General features: G+C 35.0%; 1 protein-coding gene and 1 long non-coding RNA gene across 2 annotated transcripts; both read right to left on the bottom strand.

Moving 5' to 3' along the window:
* Window positions 1-774: 774 nt before the first annotated feature.
* On the bottom strand, window positions 775-17,039 carry LOC141333367 (uncharacterized). The gene is made up of 4 exons (XM_073838349.1): window positions 16,955-17,039; window positions 7,518-7,891; window positions 7,275-7,358; window positions 775-1,419 (listed from the first exon to the last, which is right to left on the bottom strand). The coding sequence occupies exons 1-4, from the start codon at window positions 17,037-17,039 to the stop codon at window positions 775-777; spliced, it is 1,188 nt and encodes a 395-aa protein (XP_073694450.1).
* Window positions 14,774-15,561, bottom strand: LOC141334098 (uncharacterized). The gene is made up of 3 exons (XR_012355475.1): window positions 15,196-15,561; window positions 15,033-15,111; window positions 14,774-14,889 (listed from the first exon to the last, which is right to left on the bottom strand). It is a non-coding gene; the product is annotated as an uncharacterized lncRNA (long non-coding RNA).
* Window positions 17,040-23,194: the final 6,155 nt, after the last annotated feature.

Raw genomic sequence — 23,194 nt, 5'->3', positions numbered from 1 at the left:
GACTTTGAAAGAGCAAAGAGTGAAGAGTTTTACCCACTGTGTGAGCAGTGTATGGTTAAAAAGTATATATATATATATATATATATATATATATATATAATACATTCTTTCATGTATAATTAACAAGGAAATGATTGAAGGCCAACTGCTGAATATTGTTTATTGTAGCAAATGAATTAGAAAGGAAACATATATCTACTGTTACATACAGGCTACTGGAGGCACAACTAAGAGTGAACTGTGGAGATAAAAAAAAAAAAAAAAAAACTTGTATAATATTTCCATGCCTCTCCTGATAAAGTCCATTAATTTAAACAGATATTACAACATTAAATTGAGATCAACTAAACAAAAAGCTAAAATACACTTAAAATCAATGCGAACAAGTCATTTTGTGAGTTGATGTCAATTCATTTATAATCTTCCAGTTGCTTTGCTTTTCCCAGCAAGGTGAAAGTTTGACTAATATTTTGATTCAGAGAATTGAGTAATTGTCTCTACATAGTCAAAATTTGAGGGAATCCACTGTAATCACTCAATATTTGAAACTACAGTAAAGCCGATGGTCAGGTATGGCCTCAGAAGTACAAAAACTAAAAAAAAAAAGAAAGAAAAACCCCATGGAATAGCATAAAACTGAAGGATGCATGAAGGTGATCAGATGTAGCCCGCATTCAGCTCCGGTGTGAACAGCCTTGATTTCACACAGCTTTTTTCTCGTTACACTCTCGTTATTTCAAAATAAATGATAGATGATTGTAGAAATCACTCTTTCTAAACCTCTTCTTGCATTGAAGAAAACGGCAGTTTCTTCCTAGAATGAGTTTGCAAATGACGTTTCATGTTGCTTTGACATGTGAAACTCTTCTCACACTGAAGACACTTGTACGGTTTCTCTCCAGTGTGAACTCTCATGTGAATCTTAAGGGTTACTTTATGCGTGAAACTCTTTCCACACTGAGAGCAGGTGAAAGGTTTCTCTCCAGTGTGAATGCTCAAGTGAATGTTAAGACTTGCTTTATATGTGAAAGTCTTTCCACACTGAGGGCAAGTAAAAGGTTTCTCTCCAGTGTGAATTTTCATGTGGACAGTAAGGTTATTTTTATGCGTAAAACTCTTTCCGCACTGAGGACATATGAACGGCTTCTTTTCGGTGTGAATTTTCATGTGAGTCTTAAGAACTCCTTTTTGTGAGAAACTCTTCCCACACTGTTTGCAGGAGTAAGGTTTCTCTCCGGTGTGAATTCTCATGTGGATATTAAGGTATTGTTTCCGTGTAAAACTATTCCCACACAGTTTACAGATGAAAGGCTTCTCTCCAGTGTGAGTTCTCATGTGGACAGTAAGGTTATGTTTATGCGTAAAACTATTCCCACACTGTTGGCAGCTGTAAGGTCTCTCTCCAGTGTGAATTCTCATGTTAGAAATAAGGTTTGTAGTTTGTGTTTTTTTATTTATTTCTAGTGATGAAGACCTTTTATTCTGTGAGCAACTAATTGATTTTTCTTCAGTTTTGAAATCATGTTTCTCATTTTGATCGTTCTCTTCTGTTTCATTGAGTTCTTGACTCTCCTCTTTCAGTGCCATCAGGTCTGAGGTGAAAAATGAAAAAAGTTAACAGCAGTTTAATGGCACAAAGCAACAGACATCAAAACATTTAGACTAGTGCTGGCAATCAATTAAAAACTATTTGGCAATAAACAATTTCACATTAATACTCCAAATTAAAAAATGTAAATGGAATGTAAAACAACATAAAGATTGTAGATTTAAAATATGGGGCTTATTGGCATCTTCCCACCAAATGGCCAATTGTTAATGAAGACCAGTCTCATCGATACAAATACTGCTACTGATCTGTCTCTATTTAATGCATTTCCTTCCAATTTTAGCCATTAATTATAGCTATAATTAAAAACAATTAATTGTAACATAATATATTGTTGTGCTTTTATCATAACTACCATATAGTTATAAAAAACTTTAGCTCCTTTAAAAAAACACACAATCTGTCATATTTATCTTCACGCTAGAGAATTTAAAAGCAGCTTTTAAGTAAATCTTCTAATTAAACCCACAGAAGTTACGATGATTGTTTTTTGGTTTCTATTTTATTGTTTGGCTAAAGAGTTGGAGAGTAACAGAGTACATGTAACATCATTTCATATTTAAAATACAAAATGAATAACTATTATGGAACATGTTACCTGTTTCTGATGCAGAACAGTTATTTCATGCATTCATCTAGACTGGACTATTGTAACACACTACTAGGTGACTGTCCTGCATCTTCAATTAACAAGCTGGTGTTTCTGAAACATGATTATTTATTGCTTGTTGTAATGAACATTCAGTGCTATTTACATTTTATATCACACTTTTGATGATAGCAGAAAAAATCACTTACAGTTAAAAAAAATGTCAAGTTAAAAACTGAAGTGTCATTGTTTGCTTCAAGCAAAATAAAGTGTTTTATCAGATACCGCTTTCATTGTTTTCTAATCAAAAGTAGATACTGTGTTTAATGTTACACAATTTTTTTTTTTTTTTTCTCCTGTAGAGCTGGACATTTTAATAAGGATCAAATGAGTCAGTCCAGCTTTGAGAATAAAAACCAACCTGTTTGTTCCTCAGTATCTTCTAGTTTGACTCTGAATGTTTCTTCAATCTTCATGTCTTCACGCTCCTCTTTAATAAACACCATCTTTATAATAGTGTGTCACGTGGATCTCTGTTGATTCTCCAGGAGTTTTTCTGTGTGTTTGAACACTTTGTCCTGTTTACGATGAGAATAATTAATAGAAAGAAAAATCAATGCAAACTAAATCTCTATCTGCTTGTCAATGCACTAGTCAGTGCACTAGTAAGACATTCAGAGAGTTAATAGACATTTATAAAATATATACAAATTACACCAAAGGTTCATATTTTGATTACAATTTTAAGCTATCTTGATTTATATTTGGTATTTAATTTTTTGTTCATATCTAATATATTACAGTCTCATGAAATCATTCTCGGTTGTGATTCACTCGTTTGTGTTTGTTGTTGTCGTTTGTAGTCCGCGTGCCGCTGAATCGAATCACTGAATCATTTCACAAATTATTTGATTCAAATGATTCGGATTCTCTGTTTCTCTCATCACTTCTTATCATCACACGATTGATTCATGATATAGAGAGCGAACTGAGGCACACTCTCTGTTACTAAAGGCTAACGCTAAGTATCTAAATCACTAAATAAAACATTGCAACGTTACATTTAACAATATTGCATTTATTTTACATAGCTTGAAAAAAAAGCTTTAATTGATGTAACCGTTTGCATTATATAAAAACACAAAACTACAAACCTTTTTCAGATGAATCACAACAGATGAGGAGCAATGCGCGTCTTAAAGACGTCACATCATCAGAGCAAAATAAAAGTCCCATTGCACTTCTCTCTAGAATCACAAACACATCATAGAAATGTTGTATATAGAATCGAGTGTCGTACCCATATGATGATGCTTTTCCAAAGCTATTAACAAAGTAAATCTAGGAATACTTTTGTCTATTTATTGATTTTTTTCATTTAATGTACATTTAATACACTATACTTTCTGTTATTAAACATTTCCATTAAATTCACATAAAACTAATGCTGCTGTAACTGTTACAAAGAGGGTGTGATGGCAAATTTGATCTATCACTCTTTTGACGATTGTAATCAATCTCTTGCTTTTTTGTTTGTTTTTGTATTTATTTCTCTTTTGGAAAGTCATTGAAACACTGTCAGGGATTTTATCTTTATTTTGCTATTGAGGCAAATGAGGACAAAAAAACATATTTGTGGCAGTTTCCATTTACCACTATAGAAGTTTACAAAACTATGACTATTTAATTTTTGGAGAACCCCATAAATGTAAAAAAGGATCTATATACAAAGTCACATTATAAAAAAAGTTCATGTAAATTTCTGCATGAATTTTGGATAAAGAAAGACAGACAAGAGAGACGCATGTGTGAAAAGCCATGTGGTATTCATCATATTTTTTTTTCATATAAAAACAGCTGAAATGTTATCATGTTTATTAGCAACAGCACGTGAGTGTGATAATGTGATATCAGCCTTTGATCTCGCTTGAGATGCGCCTCGACTGAAATATAGGTGAGAGTAGGCAGCTGAAATGAGGAGAGGAGTGAAATAAACACAGTCAAGACGGACAGATCTGAGCTCTGGTTCATATTAGATCACCTGTAATAAATCAGATGGATTATCTGGATTATCTATTATTCTGTAAACAGCTGCATGCTTGTGATGGTCTGGTTATACCAGCGTTTCCCTACTCCAGTCCTCGACCCACCGCATATTTTGTATCTGGAGTTGGGAAACGCTGGGTTATACAGTAAGTTACTTGGATGTAATCTTCAGGTGTTTTGTAGAGAGAGAGTGTGTGTGTGGACGCTGTTACTGGGAGATTGAGTGGAGTGGGATGTTTGGTGTGGAGATATCAGTCTCATATAAGAGCATCAGCAGGAAAGGAAATGGTGATGAATGTGTGTTTGGACATAATGATCAATCCTGGAGTTTGTTCTGCTCTTCCTCTAGATGCTCATTTGTTCATAATAACAGACGGACTGAACTGTCTGTAGTGTCCAGCCATAGAATAGGAGTGTATGTGGATGAGAGTGAACTCTGTCCTTCTCCAGTGTCTCTGACACAATGAGCCTCATCCACACAGTCCACACCACATTCACTCAGACGCTCTATCCTGGGTTTATGCATTTATTGGATCTTCAGTGAAACTGTGTTGATGAATGAGAACAGATTCTAGATATTGCGGTGTATTTCTCTGTATGTCTGCACTGCAGTAGTATATTTGCTCTGTCTGTATTCTCTTCTGCACAGGAAACTGTCGCTAAAACAAATCCCTTACTTGCCAATGAAGCTCTTTCTGATCTTTGAAAAAAAAAGATTCTACCCATAATAGTTTGAGCTGCATGATAAATGAGTGTTAATGATTTGTTATGGCCTTATTTTTTGTTTTGTATTTTGAACATATATTTTCTTTTCTAAGCTGACACTTACTATTACTATTTAAGATAATATGTGAAATATGTTTTTGTCAAAAATCATTGATTGGATATGAAAGTGTTGGGTTTGTTAGAGGTGAGGACGGAGGTAACAAAGAAATCTCAGCAGGGGTGGCTGGCCCATGGTGGGTGATAGTGCATCGCCCTCCTTGAGCCACACGAAAAAAGAGAGGTGAAAAAGAATCTTATTTTGCTGGTCCTAGTCTGTATATTACTGTACAATCAACAGCCTGAATGTCACTTTCCAACCTGAACCCCGCCCCCTTGGGGCGATCTCAGTCAGATTGAAAATCGTCCCAGCCGGTCTCATAGAGTTATATTGTGAGATTTTTTTTTTTTTTTTCACATTTTGAACCCTACAATGCATTTCAATGGGCACCGGGAGGGCTTGCCCCAACGTCATTTCGTAATACGCACTGATGCGTGCTCGAAGATGTACAGCACGCACGCATAGCCAGACATCTGAATGCATTGGCCATGCTTTCAATGGAGAGAGAACTTGTCATATCAGGAACATGCCTGATTTTAATGAAAGGGTAATTGATCACTTTGCCTGCTTAAAAGAGAGGCGAGCAAAATTTCAATAAGTGTGTACATGTGTTATTTAATGGTGCATTGTTTATGTTATCACGGTCGTAGCCGGCTATGAGGTCACCGAGGTCCGGATCTCGGTCATTTTTTATATTCAAAAATAAAATGTCTAGCTCTTTGAATGATTATTTAGCCGTTTAAACCACCTCATATCACATAAGTGTTTGCAATTCATGTTGCTGCGAGAAGCTAGCGCAGTGAACGGGGCTTGAGAACACGTTGAGTGAGAGCGCGGGTGCAGCAGCCTCCGTTTGTTGCCAGATCCACCTATTATATGTGTTTTTACTTGTTTTTCCAATTTAGTGTGACACTTTGGGACGTTTATAAAGCGGAAAGTTGAACGTTAGTTTTATGCCAGTGTCATTATTCTAACGTTATTTTTATAACTTGTTATAAAATAAAAATTCCCTCAGCTAAAAGAAAACCGAACTGTCCATGCAAACATTATCATGAATAAATCTTTCACAATCATCTACATGTCTGTCTATTTTGAAGTTTAGGCTATACGTAGTGCATTTGTGGGTGTTATTAAAGCACAATTCTTAACACCAAACTAATTTTCAAACCCTGTTTACGTCCTTGTATGTTATAAGTTGTATTCATCAAATGTTGAATTTTAAATAGTTGTATTGATTGCATATTGGCAGCCAAATTTATACTGATTATGTTCTGGAAAGATTTTTTTAATTACAGTTTTAATATGAAAAATAAAAAGTCTTTAATTGTAAAGCAGTATTGGCTTTTTTTTTTTTTACTCTTAGAGGGCAAACTAGTTGATGAAAATGTGTCTCTTGATGGCCATGGTGGAAGTGTTTCAGTGTATTTGAGACCATTGCGACAATTTAATATTGCTATTCAAAATACAGTACAGTTTGTACAATTCATGCCTGATGTTGCCATCTAGGAACAGGGAAACCAAATCAAACAATGTAATGTAATGCTGTAAAGTCGGCTATCTGAATTTTATCATAATTTTACCCATTAAAGCGGTTATCTTTACCATCATCGGAACAGTTGCCCCCCCAGAGATATTTGTCAGGAGCCGCCACTGAATGTCTTGTAACGTCCACAAATGCATTCGTTTATTTAATATAATCGCAACATTTGCTGGAATGTAATCGCATAGGCTGACATCGCGATTGCGATATAATTAATCGTGCAGCACTAGTAGTTACTATTGTTTTACTACAAAAAAACATGGATTAACTGCAATAACTGTAGTAAAACCATGGTTTATTTTGGAGTTACAATGGTTTTACTACAAAACTGTAGTTTTACTATGGTTACTGTGGTAGAACTATGGTTTATTTTGTAGTTACTATAGCGGCAGCCAGTAGCCGCTTAGAGGCTGAGTAGAGGGATTAAAGATGACGCGTTTCCACTGATCCAGGTGATAATTTATTGTAACATTAAAAGAACAGCAATATGATGATGATGATGATGACGGTAAAGTAAGCAAGAGAAAATTAACTGAAATAAATCAAATGAAAATGAAAATGAAAATGAAAACGGTCAATGGTTTTATTACAAAGTACGAAAAAAACATTGTTAATTTTTGTAAGGGAATGATCACATATAAATGACTTCTCTCCAGTGTGAACTCATGTGTCTGTTAAGGTTTCCTTTTCGGTTGAAACTTCTTCCACATTGCTGGCAGGTGAAAGGCTTCTCTCCAGAGTGAATTCTCATGTGGTCTTCAAAGCGCTGTTTTTAACTAAAACTCTTTCCACACTCAGAGCATGAGTAAGGACTCTCTTTATGAACTCTCTTATGGACTTCAAGGTTTTCATTTTGATCAAAACTCCTTCCACACTGATCACACATATAAGGCTGTTCGTGAATTTTCATGTGTCTGGTAAGGCTTCCATTTTGAGTGAAACTCTTTCCACACTGTCGGCAGGCATAGGGTTTCACTCCGGTGTGAACTCTGATGTGGACTCCAAGCATTCCAGATTGAGAAAAACTCTTTCCACACTTTTGGCAGATGAAAGGTTTCTCTCCTGTGTGAACTCTCATGTGTCTTTTAATACTTTCTCTTTGATTGAAACTTTTTCCACACTGTTGACAGGTGAAATAACTTCTTCCTGTCTCTGGAGTCTTTTTTCTTGAGGGAGTCATTTTAGTCTGTGACCAACTAATAGATTTTTCTCCATTTATGAAATCCTGATCTTTCTCTTCCATTTCATTCAGTACTTCACTCTCCTCTTTCAGTGCCATCGTGTCTAAGGTGAAAAAAGACAATTAAAAGTCAACCCCAGTTTAAAGACACAAAACCGCATCAAAACATTCAAACATGTAAAGTGTCAAAACTAACATACAACTACATCCTATATGCCCTAAGCCAGTGGTTCTCAATTCCAGTCCTCATGCCCCACCTGCTCTGCATATTTTTCACGCCTCTCTTAATTAACGCACCTGATTCTGACAATCAGCTCATTAGAACTGACCATATGCACGGATTACTTCCTTGTTTAGTCAAGTCAGCTCAGTCATTTCTGGTCAACTGTACTGTGCCGTAATATGATGGTACTTTTTTCATTTTCTCTACATAATCCATTCACAATTGAAGAAAAGTGTTGTTTGTCTAGGAGGACCAAACGTCCATGTATACTGTTTCAAGAATGACAAACGCGAGTATAACAACATACGTGAGTAAATCAGCTAAATATGCACGAGTCAATGCTATGATTGACAGTAATAACCGGACGAAACATCTGACAAACTGATGTCAATAAAAGAGCTGTGCATTAAATGATTCAGACTAAATTCAGAATAACAAAACTACAGCAGTAACAAGTATGTGTTAGTTAAATATAGGCTATTAGCTTTTACAGTTTAAGATAAAACTTAAAAGATGTAGTTATTAGATTATATAAAATATTTCAAATTTCTATCGATTCATGAGTGCATTATTTAATTTTTATACCATCAATACTTAACTTTTTTGTAGTGAACTATAAATGAGTATTTCAATAATTCACCCTTATAGGCTGTTTGTGACTGAGCTTATTTATTTACTTATTTATTTCTTTTAATGACTTTCTCCACTTGCTATACTATATACGTTATTTTATAAATCGTCTAGAAAAGTATAGGGAGTTGAAATGGCAGCTGCATAATAATTAATCCTCTGCTGCCATCTATTGGTTATATGGGTAATTCCATATCATTTTTAGCCTAAAAAAGACTTTGTTTTCCATGAAAAGGCATTGTTTCTTTATGAATGAAAACTGGGTCCTTGAAGTGAATTTTATTTCACAGCTGTAGAGTTGGAAAGTAATAAAGACTTTAAAATATTGTAAGATTTTAAAAATGTGTTCATGACTATAAAGGCAAGTTACTGATTATCAAGAATACAATTAAGATGTCCTTGTGGAGAAGTATCGCTAGCTAGCTAACATTAGCCTAAACATCTTATATTAGTGTTTAGCTGTCAGCATTTTAATGTACAACTATGCAGGTAGTCTCCTGGGATTGCCAGGCTCCCGTTTAAATGATATGTTGTTAAATAATTTGAAACTGAATGTTCATGCTGCTGCTGAAAAAACCAGCTAAAACCAGCCTAGGCTGGTTGGCTGGTCTTAGCTGGTTTAAGCTGGAAATGGCTGGTTTTAGCTGGTCTCCCAGCCTGGCCAGGCTGGAAAAATGGCCAAAACCCCTCTAAAACCAGCCTGCCTCCCAGCTATGACCAGCTAAAACCAGGCTGGTTGACCAGCTAAAACCAGCCAACCAGCCTAGGCTGGTTTTAGCTGTTTTTTTCACCAGGGTTATTATTTATAATGTTGCAATTATTATTATTCTGATAAGTTTCTGATAAGAACGAGGCAGTAGATGAGTCTCAAGAGTTTCCTTTATATATATCACATATAAAATGAGCTTTAGCGGAAGATTACAAGCTGGCTTATCTTTATAAAGAACGCTCCGTGCATGAGGTCAGTTGAGCTCTGTGCATGAACTGTGTTCCAACTGACATGGTCCCTAAACAGTATTCATTGTTTCCTGAGCACTGGAAGCCCGTTTTAAGTTTACTTCACTTCGAAACATTCATTCACTAATTTCCGCTACGCCACCACCTGCAGCGTCTTCACACACAGACCAATCTTACTAGAGAAGTGTGAATGTGACATCTGAAAATAAATACAATTTCCGCAATGTTTTGCACACTTTAATGACGTTTAAATGAAACACTTGCTTTGAACTGGAATCATGGCAGGATATACTATGATGTCCACTTTGCAGGGCACTTACATTTGAATAAAACAAATGTCATACACGCTAATAAATAATAGTTTATGCTAATAACTTTTAAACCGCAAAAGCAATTTTTAACAAATTTACACCCACTGGCTATGGATTATTTGAATCCCCATATTCCAGTGGAAGGGTTATTCCCCATTTTACATCCCTGTGATCATTCCCCATTTTAATTATTTGAATGTCTTGTTCTGAGTGTCTCTGCAACCATCACTACTGCCACTGTAACAGTCTATACACTGTAAACCCTAATAAGTTCAGACTACTCAAATGATTTGAGGAAAGTGATTCCCTCAGTTCGTTTGAGTAATGGGAAAATGACAACTCGATTTATTGAGTTGAACGAATGTGGTCTCTTCATTGAATTAACTTAAATGTTTAAGTACAGATAACTTAAAAGGGCTAACAGACTAAACTTCCTAAATTTTCAGCTTATATATAAATATATATATTCTACTTGTATTAAATAATTTATAAATCATTAAAACAAGTTTTTTTTTCCACATCAACCACTTTATTAGGCTTATACTGCATTTACATTACTTATAACAGTAAGCTCACATTTATAAAATTCATGAACAAAATCATGAGCTCCTTTTTTAACAGTAAACTCATATTTTTGTCTGTAAGCCCACACTGTCATATTTTTAAAAGACATATGTACAACAAAATAGCTAATTTTTAATTTTAACAGTAAGCTCACATTTCCAGAAAGACATGAACAACAGCATCATGAGCTTACATTTTTTAAAGTACATTCACATTTTTTAACAGTAAACTCCTATTTTTGACTGTAAACTCACATTTAATATCACATTTTTAACCCTCTGGGGTTCTTCGGTCACTTTTGACCGGAATTTTTTAAATAAAATTTTTTTAAAAATCGTAGCTTCATCGGAATGGTATGAAACCTGGTGACTTTTATGGTATTTGGTATATGAACACACAAAAAAATTGGGGACAGGATTGGAAAAGTCTAAGTGGTCGTAAAAAAAATAGTCACACTCAGGGTCTTCGGGTCAAAATGACCGGCCATAGGAAATGAATGGGAAATTGGCAAAAATATGAAAATACAGAGTTTTTTTGTGCATACAATCTACAAATCAGCCACAATCCAGAAAAAAAGCACACAACTGTGAAGGGGTGACTCTCTAAAACATCAAGAGTGCAAAACACTACAATACACTCACACACACACACACACTTATACACACACAAACACACGCACACACAAATGAACGTGTGTCATTTCAAAAGCTAATTTTGGGAAATGTGTGAAATAGAAGCAATCAATGTAAGAAATAAAGCACACAGCAATTAAAGCATAAGACTGTAAGCCATCAGAGTTCCAAAATAGACACACACACACACACACACACACACACACACACACACAGGGAAATATGAGATTGATGAGACTGTAACAGAGAAATGTGAGACTATGAATCTAATAAAAGGGAGACATTGGATCCAAAATGCAAAAGTCATACACCATGTCACACACACACACACACACACACACACACACACACACACACACACACACGGAAAAAAGATTTCAAAACAAGCATCATTTGCTCAAAGTGCTATATGGAGACACTCTGTTGTGATTTGTCACAACCTGATCTGTAATCACAATTAGTATGTAAATAATATGTAATTATAGTTAGGATGATATTTAAAACAAACTTTTTTTTCCTCTATTTTTTTATTTACTGTTTGACAATTGTTATACTTTTGCTGTTATTTTAGATTTATGTTCATAATTGCTGTTGCCTTTTGAATAAGAGGTACTGTTCATTGAATATGTAAAAAAAGAATGCACATAATATGTAAATAGGCTTAGGATGATATTTAAAATATTTTTATTTCTCTATTTTCCATTTAATGTTTGATAATTATACTTTTGCTGTTATTTTGTTGCCCATGCTGTTGCTGTTCATAATTGCTGTGCTAAATAAGAGTTATTGTTTATTGAATTTTACAAAAAAAATATTTAAATCAAAATGTTCATTATAAAAAGGTTACAAAATAAAAAAAATGGTATGACTGAAAGAACTGCATTTTTATTAAGTTAGAATTAAAACAATGGGTAACAAAATGCTTTCCATTGTTTCTCTTTCTAATGCAATGTTCTGGTCTGACTGTATTATAAAGTAAAACTGGCGCTTCAAATTACCAGTTAAACCAATCAAACAAACAAAAAACTTGGCAAATAATAAAAAAATAGTCTTTGATAATCTAATTTTATATATTAAAATCCACAACCTGAAAAGGCATTGGCAAATATGTGCAAAAACAACTAGAATTCACAAATCCTTCTATAGAGAGCATTACATCCATCTAGTGGTTAAAATAGGATATTGCCTGGTAATTATGCTCACTACGCCACCAGATGGCACAAATCTGACTTCAAAAAATTATTTTCTATAGGCCAGGTATCTACTTTAAACTAAAATACAGCATTAATTAAAAAAGAATAAAAATTATATATATTTAAAAAAATTCTACTATATTCAATGGGAAAAAATAGATCATAATTGTTGCATAAATATTAATTATTATCATAAAATTCTGTCAAAACACGACAGAAAAAAAGAAAAAATATTATTGAACAAAAATACATTTGATTGATTTTACTGAAAAAAAAAGAAATAATGATTTCAGGGCTCCGGTCACTTTTGACCGTGAGGGCCCTGAGTGTGACTGCTCGGCGAAGAACCCCAGAGGGTTAAACAAAACAGCTCATTTTTAATAGTAAGCTTACATTTTTAAAAGACATGAACAACAACATAAGCATTTTTTTTTAACAGTTAACTGTTTTAAATGTAAACCTATTATTTATTTATTTTTTCACATTTTTACAAGACAAATTTGAGATATACCAGTTCCTTGGAGTGTGTGTTATACAAAAAAAAAAAAGAAGGTGTTTCTTCTCTGTTGGTGAAAGTCTTACTGACTGTTAACATAAACATGTTTTTAATTTCCAATGTAAAGGTCATTTTCATTTTTTTTTTCTCAGCTGACAAGAAAAGCACAAAACCTGTAACATAAATTTGTCCAAACAGAAGGCACATTGATTCAGGAAGGTCACTTAGATTGTCCATCACCACTTTTCCAAGAGTTGAGAGGCTGAAGAGTAGTCCCATCTTGAATTATTACAATCCCCACTGACAACAGCAAGATTTGAGCTGTGATCATGAGACATCTATTAAAGATGAAAAAACATTATCAAATTAAAGTTAATTCACATGCATGCAAGCTCATGTAGATTTCAAACAGTGCAACTTAATCTTAAGGAACAGTTCACCCAAAAATGCAAATTCTGTCATTGCTCACTCTCATGTCATTCCACACCCCTAACACCTTTGTTCTTCTTCCAAACAAAAATTAAGATTTTTTTTAAGGAAACCCAAGAGATTTCTGTTTCTCCAGAGATCCAATGTAACATTTTCAAGGTCTAGAAAAAAAATCCATGAGACTTCAGTGGTTTAAACTCAATTTTATGAAGCAGCGCGAGTGTTTAGTGCAAAAACATGTAATTTACCACTTACAAAATAAAATTATTCAAGGCCTGTTCAGATTTCAGATCTTGCGTGAACACAAAACACATGCACTGTGATGCTCTCGTGAACATGCATTGGGGATCTGTATTTTTAATAGTTTTTATAGTTTGTTTCATGCAAACCTAAGCATGTGCGTTGTTTAATAAAATTGAGGTTAAATCACTGGAACCACATGTCTTTCTTACCTTTTCTTGTCCCTCTATGGAGAAATGGAAAACTCTTGAAAATTATTTTAAAAATCTTCATTTGTGTTCCAAAGAGGAACGGAAGTCTTACGAATATGGAATGACACGAGGGTAACTACTGACAAAATTCTAATGTTTGAGTGAAATAACACTTTAGATTCAAATTTATATAATGAGTGTGAGTGATCTAATGTGTGCTTGTCTTTTTGACATTATTTTCTACATGGAATACTTACCAAACATGTCGAAGAAATCCCCAAACATCTCCAAACACAAGAGGTGGTCCTTGGAGCACAAGAGTTCGGTCCTCAGTCGGCTCTGACAACTTATGTGTGAAAACAAAAAAACAATTATATTAAATCTAACCACTGGCTATTACTACTTTTTTTTTATGAAATTCATAACAGCATTTAAATCAGGGGTGTCAATTCTTGGAGGGACAGAGCCCTGCAGAGTTTAGATGAAATCCTAATTAAACACACCTGATCCAACTACGTTAAGTTAACGTTGTTACAACATTTTTGCACGTCTTTCCCGACAGTAAAAAGTCAACAAATCGCTCACAGGGACATGTAAAACAGTCACAGCTCTGCTAATGGTAACTTGATTAAAAACAAAATGCAGATAGGATTGAATACATTTTATAAAATCTATTAAAAACGAATAATTAATATTATGCACCAAGAACACATTACATGAACAGAATTATTAATTAAAAACATAGGCCTATCTCTCTAAATGTGTGACAATTTCGTTAATTTTTAGCTTCGCATTGTTCTCCTCATGAAACCTTTAGTAAACCTGCATTAATAGCCACACGGATGCAATATACTGTTACAAACGTATTTTCATTCTCAACTGTTTATGACCATTTAAGACATAACTGACAAGGGTTTACGTGAATAATCACCAAGCGAGCGCCTCATTTTGAAATATTTTTGCGTGCATTTGACCGTTTATGCGCGCACCTTGAGGTAAAAGCGAACTTTAACGGTACATGTCCGTGTTCTGTTCCCTCATAAGCGCATACACAACAGCGCAAGTTCTCATTCTCGCTTTTAAAAACACAACATCAAAGAAACATTAATAAATTAAGCAAGTCACAACGTACAGGCGTGTTAAACATTAATTTACCAGCGTAATCCATGGGCCTTCGTCACGACCGACTCCATCCCTGTCCCTGCCTGCTTCACGACCGCCTGCCTGCAAGTGCCGCTGGGGGAGGAAAAAAAGTTAAGCGGGAAATTCAAATGTTCTTATAGAAATTTAGAAACTCCGGCATATTTATAAGTACAAAATACTCCAAAAATAAAACGGAACCAAGCAAAATTTACACTTATATTTTACCATTAACCTACCTGTGTAACTTCACTCTAATGAATCTTTCACGACGGCTTTCTTCCCGCCTGCTTTACCGCCAGCTTACTTGTGCTGCTACTGGAGCAAAACAAAAAATAGCATTGGAATAACGTGTAAATCAATTAAAAAAAAATGTATATGAGCGTTTAAATCTCTACTTACTGATTTAACTTTTGTCTTTCTTGTGTCAGATGGTTTCTGCTAGTGCGTCTGTCCTGCTGGTTCTTCAGCAAAATTCAGCATGACGAGAAAAAATACCGCCTTGTGTCATATAACTTATATCGACCAATCAGCGCGGTTGTCAAAGCAGAATTTCAAGTGCGACCAATCATTTTAAATAGACATTGTGAATCTTTCAAATTAATTAAAATGTTGAGTTCAGATAACTTAAAATATCAATTAAAAAGTTTTTTGCTGCCAAATGAGTAAGTTAACCACACCTGTTTAAGTTTTGATGCCAAAACTTGGTATTTTAAGTAATGTCAAGTTATATTAACTTAATCTCTTTATTAATGACAACAGTGGGGTTTACAGTGTAGACCTCCTAAAACAAATGAAGATTTCCTGCCTGAATTTGCAGATTTGCTGTCTGCGGTGCCTCAAGTTTGAGAGAACTCCTGGGGATTTTAAAGGAACACTCCACTTTTTTTGGAAATAGGCTCATTCTCCAACTCCCCTTCCTTGACCATTACACTGGAATGGGAGTGTAGTTCCTAATCTTATCGGCCTAGAAAATCACAGCTTTACATTTACAATCTATGCTTAGTGATATCACCAGAACAGGAGAACGGCTGAATGGATTTCAATACGGTAAAACTCAACTTATTAACTCAGGGGGGAGTTGGAGAATGAGCCTATTTACAAAAAAAGTGGAGTGTTCCTTTAACACTCATGTTGACATTAGCCAGTTTGGGCCAGTGTGTACCAGAACACGCCTCTCTGAAGCAAACATCACACAACCCCAGCATTTGACCAGCCAGGGGAAGATTAATATAACTATATTACCAATGTTAGAAAAAGCACCCTAAATACTGAGGCGGCTGATAAACTGGTGTGTGTCTCAGTCCAGCTTGAGTCACCAGATGAAGCAGTCAGCTGCTTCTTTACATGCTTCACTTTCAAATAATTAGCCACATGTGAGGTTGATGAATGATAGGTGAATGTTTTTATTTCCTGCCTGATATACTGGAATTAGACCTAGAACACTATTCAATTTGTACAAGCAAAAATGATAATGATTGTGTAAAAATATCATCTTAAGGAAGCTTCTAATATTACATTTCAAAATAACTCTATAATACACAAGTTGTGTGTGGTGTTACCTAAATTATTCTCATAATTCATTATCCTTGTATATGTACTATTAAGCCAAGTAAAAAACAATGCTAACTCACTGGATCATATACGAGCTAGTTTCAGTCTGTCTGAAAATATCATGTTGCTAAAAAATCATTGAGTGTTTGTTTCTTCAAATTTACATTGTGGGTCTTAATGTGAAGAAGATCTCACACATGTGCCACTGCTACGTGAAGAAGAGAAGAAACACTCATCCTAGATCAACTTCTGATGATACATTTACAACTGAGGATGACTGAAGATCAAGATCAGAACAAATGTTTTTTTTTTTTTTTTTACATTTATTATACATTATTATAAACTTACTGTTATCTGCTCTTTAAATCAACTAATGTAGGCAGCACACAGTAACTATAGCAAGCTGTGTCAGCTGGAGAAATGTTTCAAATTACTAGCAGACTGATGTTTTTGAAGCTCTGAATATTGTAATATCCAAGCTTTAATATTACAAAAATCAAATGTTTAATTACTACTCTCATGAGATTCTTAAAAAACATATTAATTTCTGTACAGCTGGATGTTTTAATAAGGATCAAATGAGTTCAGCTTTGAGAATAAAACCAACCTGTTTGTTCCTCAGTATCTTCATGTTTGACTCTGAATGTTTCTTCAATCTTCATGTCTTCACTCTCCTCTTTATTAAACACCATATTTATAATAGCGTGTCACGTGGATCTCAGTTTATTTTTCAGGTGTTTTTCTGTGTGTTTGAACACTTTGTCCTGTTTAAGATGAGAATAATGAAAAAAATGGAAATAAATAAAAAGGACATATAGAAGATTACTATTTGCATTAAGTTTAACTTGGTCTTTACTGAAACAGCATGCTACATATATTAAAGATTCATAAAACGATTGGTATTTTCGTGTTTGTTAAGGTTTTGGTCATCAGCGTGTGGTGATTCGAAACAGTGATTCATTTTGCGATTCAATTGAGCCCGGACAATGGTGACTGTGTGTGTGTGGTTTATGAAGGTGCCGTGATTGATGAAGAGCAGGTGCTGGTGATTAGAACTCAGGTGAATGTGATCGTTGGGTGAGTAAGGTGGAAGAACCTGGCAAATCCATGACACTATACAAATCAACACACTACACCAGATACAGTATTTAGGACGCCAAAGTGTTCATTCACTAGAGTGCCAGTGTCCTGAGAATCTCTGAATTAAGTAGAGGAACTGAGGCCTAAATGTCAATAAAAATTATTTGTGTCTAAAATGTATTAAAAAAATAAATACGACCTCCCTTTGTTTCAATCACATTTACACACTGCCTCCGAAACTTCTGTTCATCATAAAAAAAATCAGATCAGGTTAGATTTTTTTGCGCTTTCTCATCCGTAACAATCATTTTGATGGAAAAGGATGACAAAAAAGAAAAGTAAAATTAGACAAAGGTCATGACCTGTCAATCAATCAAATTTTTGACAGGAGCTGGCGGGTATTCTACTGAGCAAATTCAATTATGAAAATATGAACATTTCAGACTCATGTGCAATGACCTTGAATCTGCAAATTGCTATTATAAATACTTTAGCAGCAACTTTTCCAATTTCCAATATTTATTTAATTCTCAAAACTTTTGGCCACGACTGTACATTATTTTTGTACTACTGTATAGTTCTAGTTACCAGAATGAAATTCACTTTTTCTGCTTGTTTGATTTCCTTTTCACCTACTTGTTGAGATTTTAGAAGGTGCAGACATGTTTACCATAAAACACTGGTCAGAAGATATGGTAAAATTTGAGTATTTCTCAGGGTTATGGTTAATGCATTTTTGGTCAAACACAGAATTGAGCAAGTTTCCAAAGTTTTGACCCGTACTCTCTGTTAATCTGTATATATTATACACACACACATTTTATATAAACATTGATACCCATACATTTATATTTATATATATTTTCACGTTTAAATATTTATATACATTTATTTATTTATTTGTATATATTTTGTGTGTGAATATGAGCAGTGTGTGTAATGTAGTTAAAATGAAAAGTTTTCCCCTCTGCATTCTGACATATTTCTTAAGGGTTTATTGATGCATTGCTTTGTTGTTGAACGAGAATTTTCTCAAATTCTATGAAATGGTGTACATGTACACTATACAATAAAAACATTCTAGGAAAGTATGGTTTGTTGTTTTTCCATGTGGTATTGTTCCAGAGATTTGTTTTGTTCTTTGACATTTGGAGCATCACTGCAGATATTTGACTAATTGTTAGAAAGTTTTCCCGTTATAACTGCCTTAATGGTTTGATGTTTTCCTACTGTTTAATACAAAAAAAAAAAGAAATCAGAAAAAATTGCGATACATGCTCCAAAGTCCTAGACTTAGCAGGATGTCGTGATTCCATCTCCGGTTGACAAAGTAATTTGGTCTGGTCTTCTGTCTGTGTGGTGACTGTAGAGATGAAGATGGTAACTGAGAGTCCCTGACACCACGAGCTTAATGGTTACTTTTTAACATTATAATCACACTTTAGCACAAGTTATATGATGCCAGTTTTAATCAAGATAATCTGGGGAAATGCAAATCACATTTTATTAACATTTAGAATAACTATAAATTCAGACAGTCAAAATCAATCGATTTAATCTTTTACAGTCGATTCTTGAGTTATTCATGAGTTCATGAAATTTTCTTAATTTTTTTTCCAATCCTGTAATGTAAAGACATACTGGAGTTTTTCCTTTATTAAGAATGTCACAAATGCTCTGTAGTTTATCATTAATGGAACACATTTTACAGTTGCCTAAGTTTGGATATCTATAATACTTGATATACAGCTCAAATGTACTGATAGTTTGGGGGTTTAACATCTTAGCAATTCATGCCTTCATCTCTATTTAGATTCGTTTTCTAATGTAAAATGCTAATAAAGTGTTAGCGCACATTTTAGAACACAAGACTTTTATTTTGTTTTGGCGACATGACGTCATAAGGCTACGCGCTCCCGTGTGTTTGATTCGGCTGCAGAAAGGTATGCGCTTTTAATCGTTTGAAGTATTTAAATAAACAGCTCATAAATACTTATATACTGACATTAATGAAGCTGGTTTTGTGTGAGTAAAGCACATCTGCACGAGCAACAGAAAATGTGCGTTTGTATTCACTCCCTATATCATCAGTTTATCATAAAAATTCAGTCACTGGCAAGTAGTGATGGAGAAACAGATCTTTTCGAAACACGAGTCAACTGAATCAATTGCATCACAAAATGATTCAGTGTTTTGAATCGCTCGAATCACCGAACACTGACGACATCTGCTGCTCAAAACACTGGAAATGCAGAGAAACAAACACAAACGTTCAACGACAACTATTACAAACCAGCTGCAAATGTTTCATGATAAACATAATCTCCAAATCAGCAAATACCAAAATATAAATCTTAATACAAATATGATTTTTCGATATCATTTTGTTAATTTGGGTGACTGACTCCTTTACTAGGGCACTGACTGCTGAAATAGGGAGCTGCTTGAGATGCACCCAGAGATTTAGTTTGCATTTATTTATTTACTTATTTGGTAATTATTCTCTTCTTCAACAGGACAAAGTGTCCAAACACACAGGAAACACTCCTGGTGAAGCAATTGAGATCTTTATGACACACTATTATAAAGATGGCATTTATTAAAGAGGAGAGTGAAGACATGAAGATTGAAGAAACATTCAGAGTCAGACATGAAGATACTGAGGAACAAACAGGTTGGTTTTCATTCTCAAAGCTGGACTCACCCATTTCCTTATTAAAATGTCCAAATCTACAGAAATGAATGGTATTATTGAAGATTGTTACGTGAGAGTCGTCTTTAAAGTGGTTTAATTTGACATGAAACGGGTCGCCTCATGTAGACAGACATGTTGAGATCACATGACCACACAAACTATAACTCTGGCTTCAAGTGAACCTTAGAAGATTGTTTAGTGTGTGTAATGACCATAGACTGTAAAAAATATGGACGTAGTATCCGTGACGTCACCCGTAGGATTCTGAAGCGCTAATTTGAAGCTCATAGTGGGCGGGATTCGGCCGTCGCCATCTTGGAACGCGTCATCATGCGTCACGTGATAATCAAAAATGGGCAAAAAGGCGGGATGTGGGTGGAGCTGGTTGCTGAAACCACGCCCGCCTAGAGCGACAGTGGTGACAGCAGCGGCAATCCCCCTGTCACTCAAGTCGCCACGCCCTTAATTATGCTGAACTTTAAGGCTTAATATAACTTAAACCGATGAGTTATAAAAAAAATTCACCCCCCTCACAGTTGACATGAAGGGCAAAACTAGCTATATAGACCAAAACCATTTTTTGAACCAGGCTGTAAACATACTTTTTTCTGCTGTAAAGTTGGGCATTTTAACATGGAGTGTCAATGGGACTGACTCTCTTTTGCAGCCAGCCTCAAGCGGCCAGTCGATGAATTGCAGTTTCAGTCACTTCCGTGTTGGTTTCACGAGGGAGACCGGAAGGTTGCCCCTTGGTAATGACATAATAACAAATGTCTAAGTTAGGGAACAAATAATGCAGAAGTACTGCATTAAGTAGTATAATATTAAATACCTTACATAAATATCTTCTTGTTAATTGAAAAAAAAGAGAAAAACTTAATTATGCAACAGTATGTAGCAAAAATGTTATTGAGTTGTAAAATATGAGCAACCAACTTCAATCAACATTTTTCTTGACGTGCTTTATTAATTTTCATTATCAGAAGCACTCACTGTATTATCTTGTAAACAACCTTGTTTCTCCAGCTGACAGAGCTTGACAGAGTTACTGCTGCTGTCTACATTTGTTCTTCATAAAACAACTTTAGAGAGCAAATAACACGACCATTGAGTTTAAAACTAACTGCTGCATAATAGATAATTTAAATCAAACTGATTGAGATGAACAGTTAAAATCAAAGACACAACTTGTGAAACATGGGAAAAATCTGTTATGACTTTCATATTTTTTATCAAACTCAGTAGTAAATGTATCAACAGAATTTGATTTAGGTTGATGTAACTCATGTAGCAGCACACATGTGAGGTCTTCAACACATAAAAACACACACAAATTTAAAGGGAACAAACTCTTAAACTCTTAACAACCAGATATATCCATCCTAGTTAAGGACTAGTTAACTTTCTAAAGAAGTAGTCAGATTGTGTTAAAAGTGTCACGAGATACCAACCTTACGCTAGCCGTCTTCTCTCCACAAATGATCCAGACAGATGTGGTGTGCACGGAGAGGAGGGGCTGTGTGCATGTGTGTGTGTGTGTGCGTGTGCGTGTGTGTGTGTGTGTGTGTGTGTGTGTGTGTGTGTGTGTAAGGGGGAGATGCGTGAGTGGCAGAGAGATGAAGAGAGAGCAGGGAAAGGAAATGCAGTTGAACGAATTCGTTGCGTGTTTTAAATAGCGTACAAAAGAATAACGGAACGCAATATGTGACGGTCGGTACTGGTTTTATTTTTTTTTGGTCGGTGTTGAATCTGTGGCGGTCGGAATTTAATCTGTGGCGCACCGCCACAGATTCGTCTATGTGTGGGAAACACTGGACAGGCGCCAGAATATTTTCTCTAACGGGGGGCTAGTCCAATATGTGGGGGTGCTACGAAATAATCGATATTCGTGACGTAAAAGTTACTTTTTTTTTTTAAAGAAAAGCAGCTCTGGTAGCCTACACACCACATTTAACAGAAGTAGCCTATAATTTACATTTTATTTAAAACGGCCTATTAAATTATATTTAAAACTGACACGAATGAAAAAAATAGACACAAACTTAAAACAAGCCCTGCATTCCAGCCCGAGCCCGACGGGCAACAGTGAGCGCGCCTTCAGCACATTTTTTTATTAGGAGTTCCACAAATCCGCAATCAAGCGCACATAAAAGGCTAACGCATTTGCCTCACGATTCCCTAAAGATTCCTGTTCCTGAAGAAGAGAGCCCATTCCATTTTTTTGGAATGGGCTCTCAGCACATAAATTTGTTGATATTGTTTGTGAGGGAACGCAAATATACATAAATCCTTTACAGTTACGAATAATAGCTATTACTCTTACCTTTACGTGCAAAAAAGTCAGCGTATTTTAAGATCACACTTCATGTCCAGTAAAGCGCGCGTTAGCCTCCACTCTCCGCACAGACGATAGAATATGAGTCTAACAGCGCACATACAGGTTAAACATTTAAAACTAACATTTTGATATGCTTGAACTCTTTAATATCTATAGATTTTATTTTAGGCAAGTCGTGATGATTTAAGAAAGCTAAATTGATCAAGCATATGAACTCACCGTCTGCCGCTGGTCGCTTCTTTTAAAAAAAAAACCTAGCCTATATTTAATGGGAAAAAATGCTTTAAACGTTTTTTTTCTAAATTAACTTCAAGAAAACTGAAACGAAATATAATTACATTGTCATTTGGCCTATATACAAAACTGAACTATTTTAATAGCTAAAAAAATGGTAGTATAAGCTGTTTTGGGAGAAGTGGCCAAAAAACACGATCTTGGGTGGGAGTCTGGCCAGTGTTTACCAAGAATTCTGCCAAGAGCTGGGCTAGATTTTAGGCTCTTTACACAAAACAACGAAAAAACCTGTTACATGCAAAGGAAAGACTTCAAAGCTGGACAGCACCATGCGCTCCGTGAGACTGGGTTGTGCGCTCAACATTAACAAAATTCATTTGAATGCGTAATTCAACTGTATACTCTACACTTATATTAAAAATTAAATGAACGGCACATCTCAATCTAAGTGATGATGTAATGGATTAAATGTAGCCTAATGCATGAAACTGCGCTCACAT

Source organism: Garra rufa, chromosome 4 (genome assembly GCF_049309525.1).
Source record: "Garra rufa chromosome 4, GarRuf1.0, whole genome shotgun sequence".
NCBI lineage: Eukaryota > Metazoa > Chordata > Actinopteri > Cypriniformes > Cyprinidae > Garra > Garra rufa.
The sequence above is the reverse complement of the archived record's forward strand: the minus strand, read 5'-3'. Positions and strand labels throughout refer to the sequence as shown.

Bases quoted from the DNA above. Each gene is read 5' to 3' on its own strand.
- LOC141333367 (XM_073838349.1), bottom strand. From the start codon at position 17,039: ATGGTGTTTAATAAAGAGGAGAGTGAAGACATGAAGATTGAAGAAACA. The intron at 7,892-16,954 runs GTTGGTTTTATT...TTTTCACCTTAG, and splicing joins AGATACTGAGGAACAAACAG to ACACGATGGCACTGAAAGAG. The intron at 7,359-7,517 runs ATGAAAATTCAC...TTTGAAGACCAC, and splicing joins ATGGAAGCCTTACCAGACAC to ATGAGAATTCACTCTGGAGA.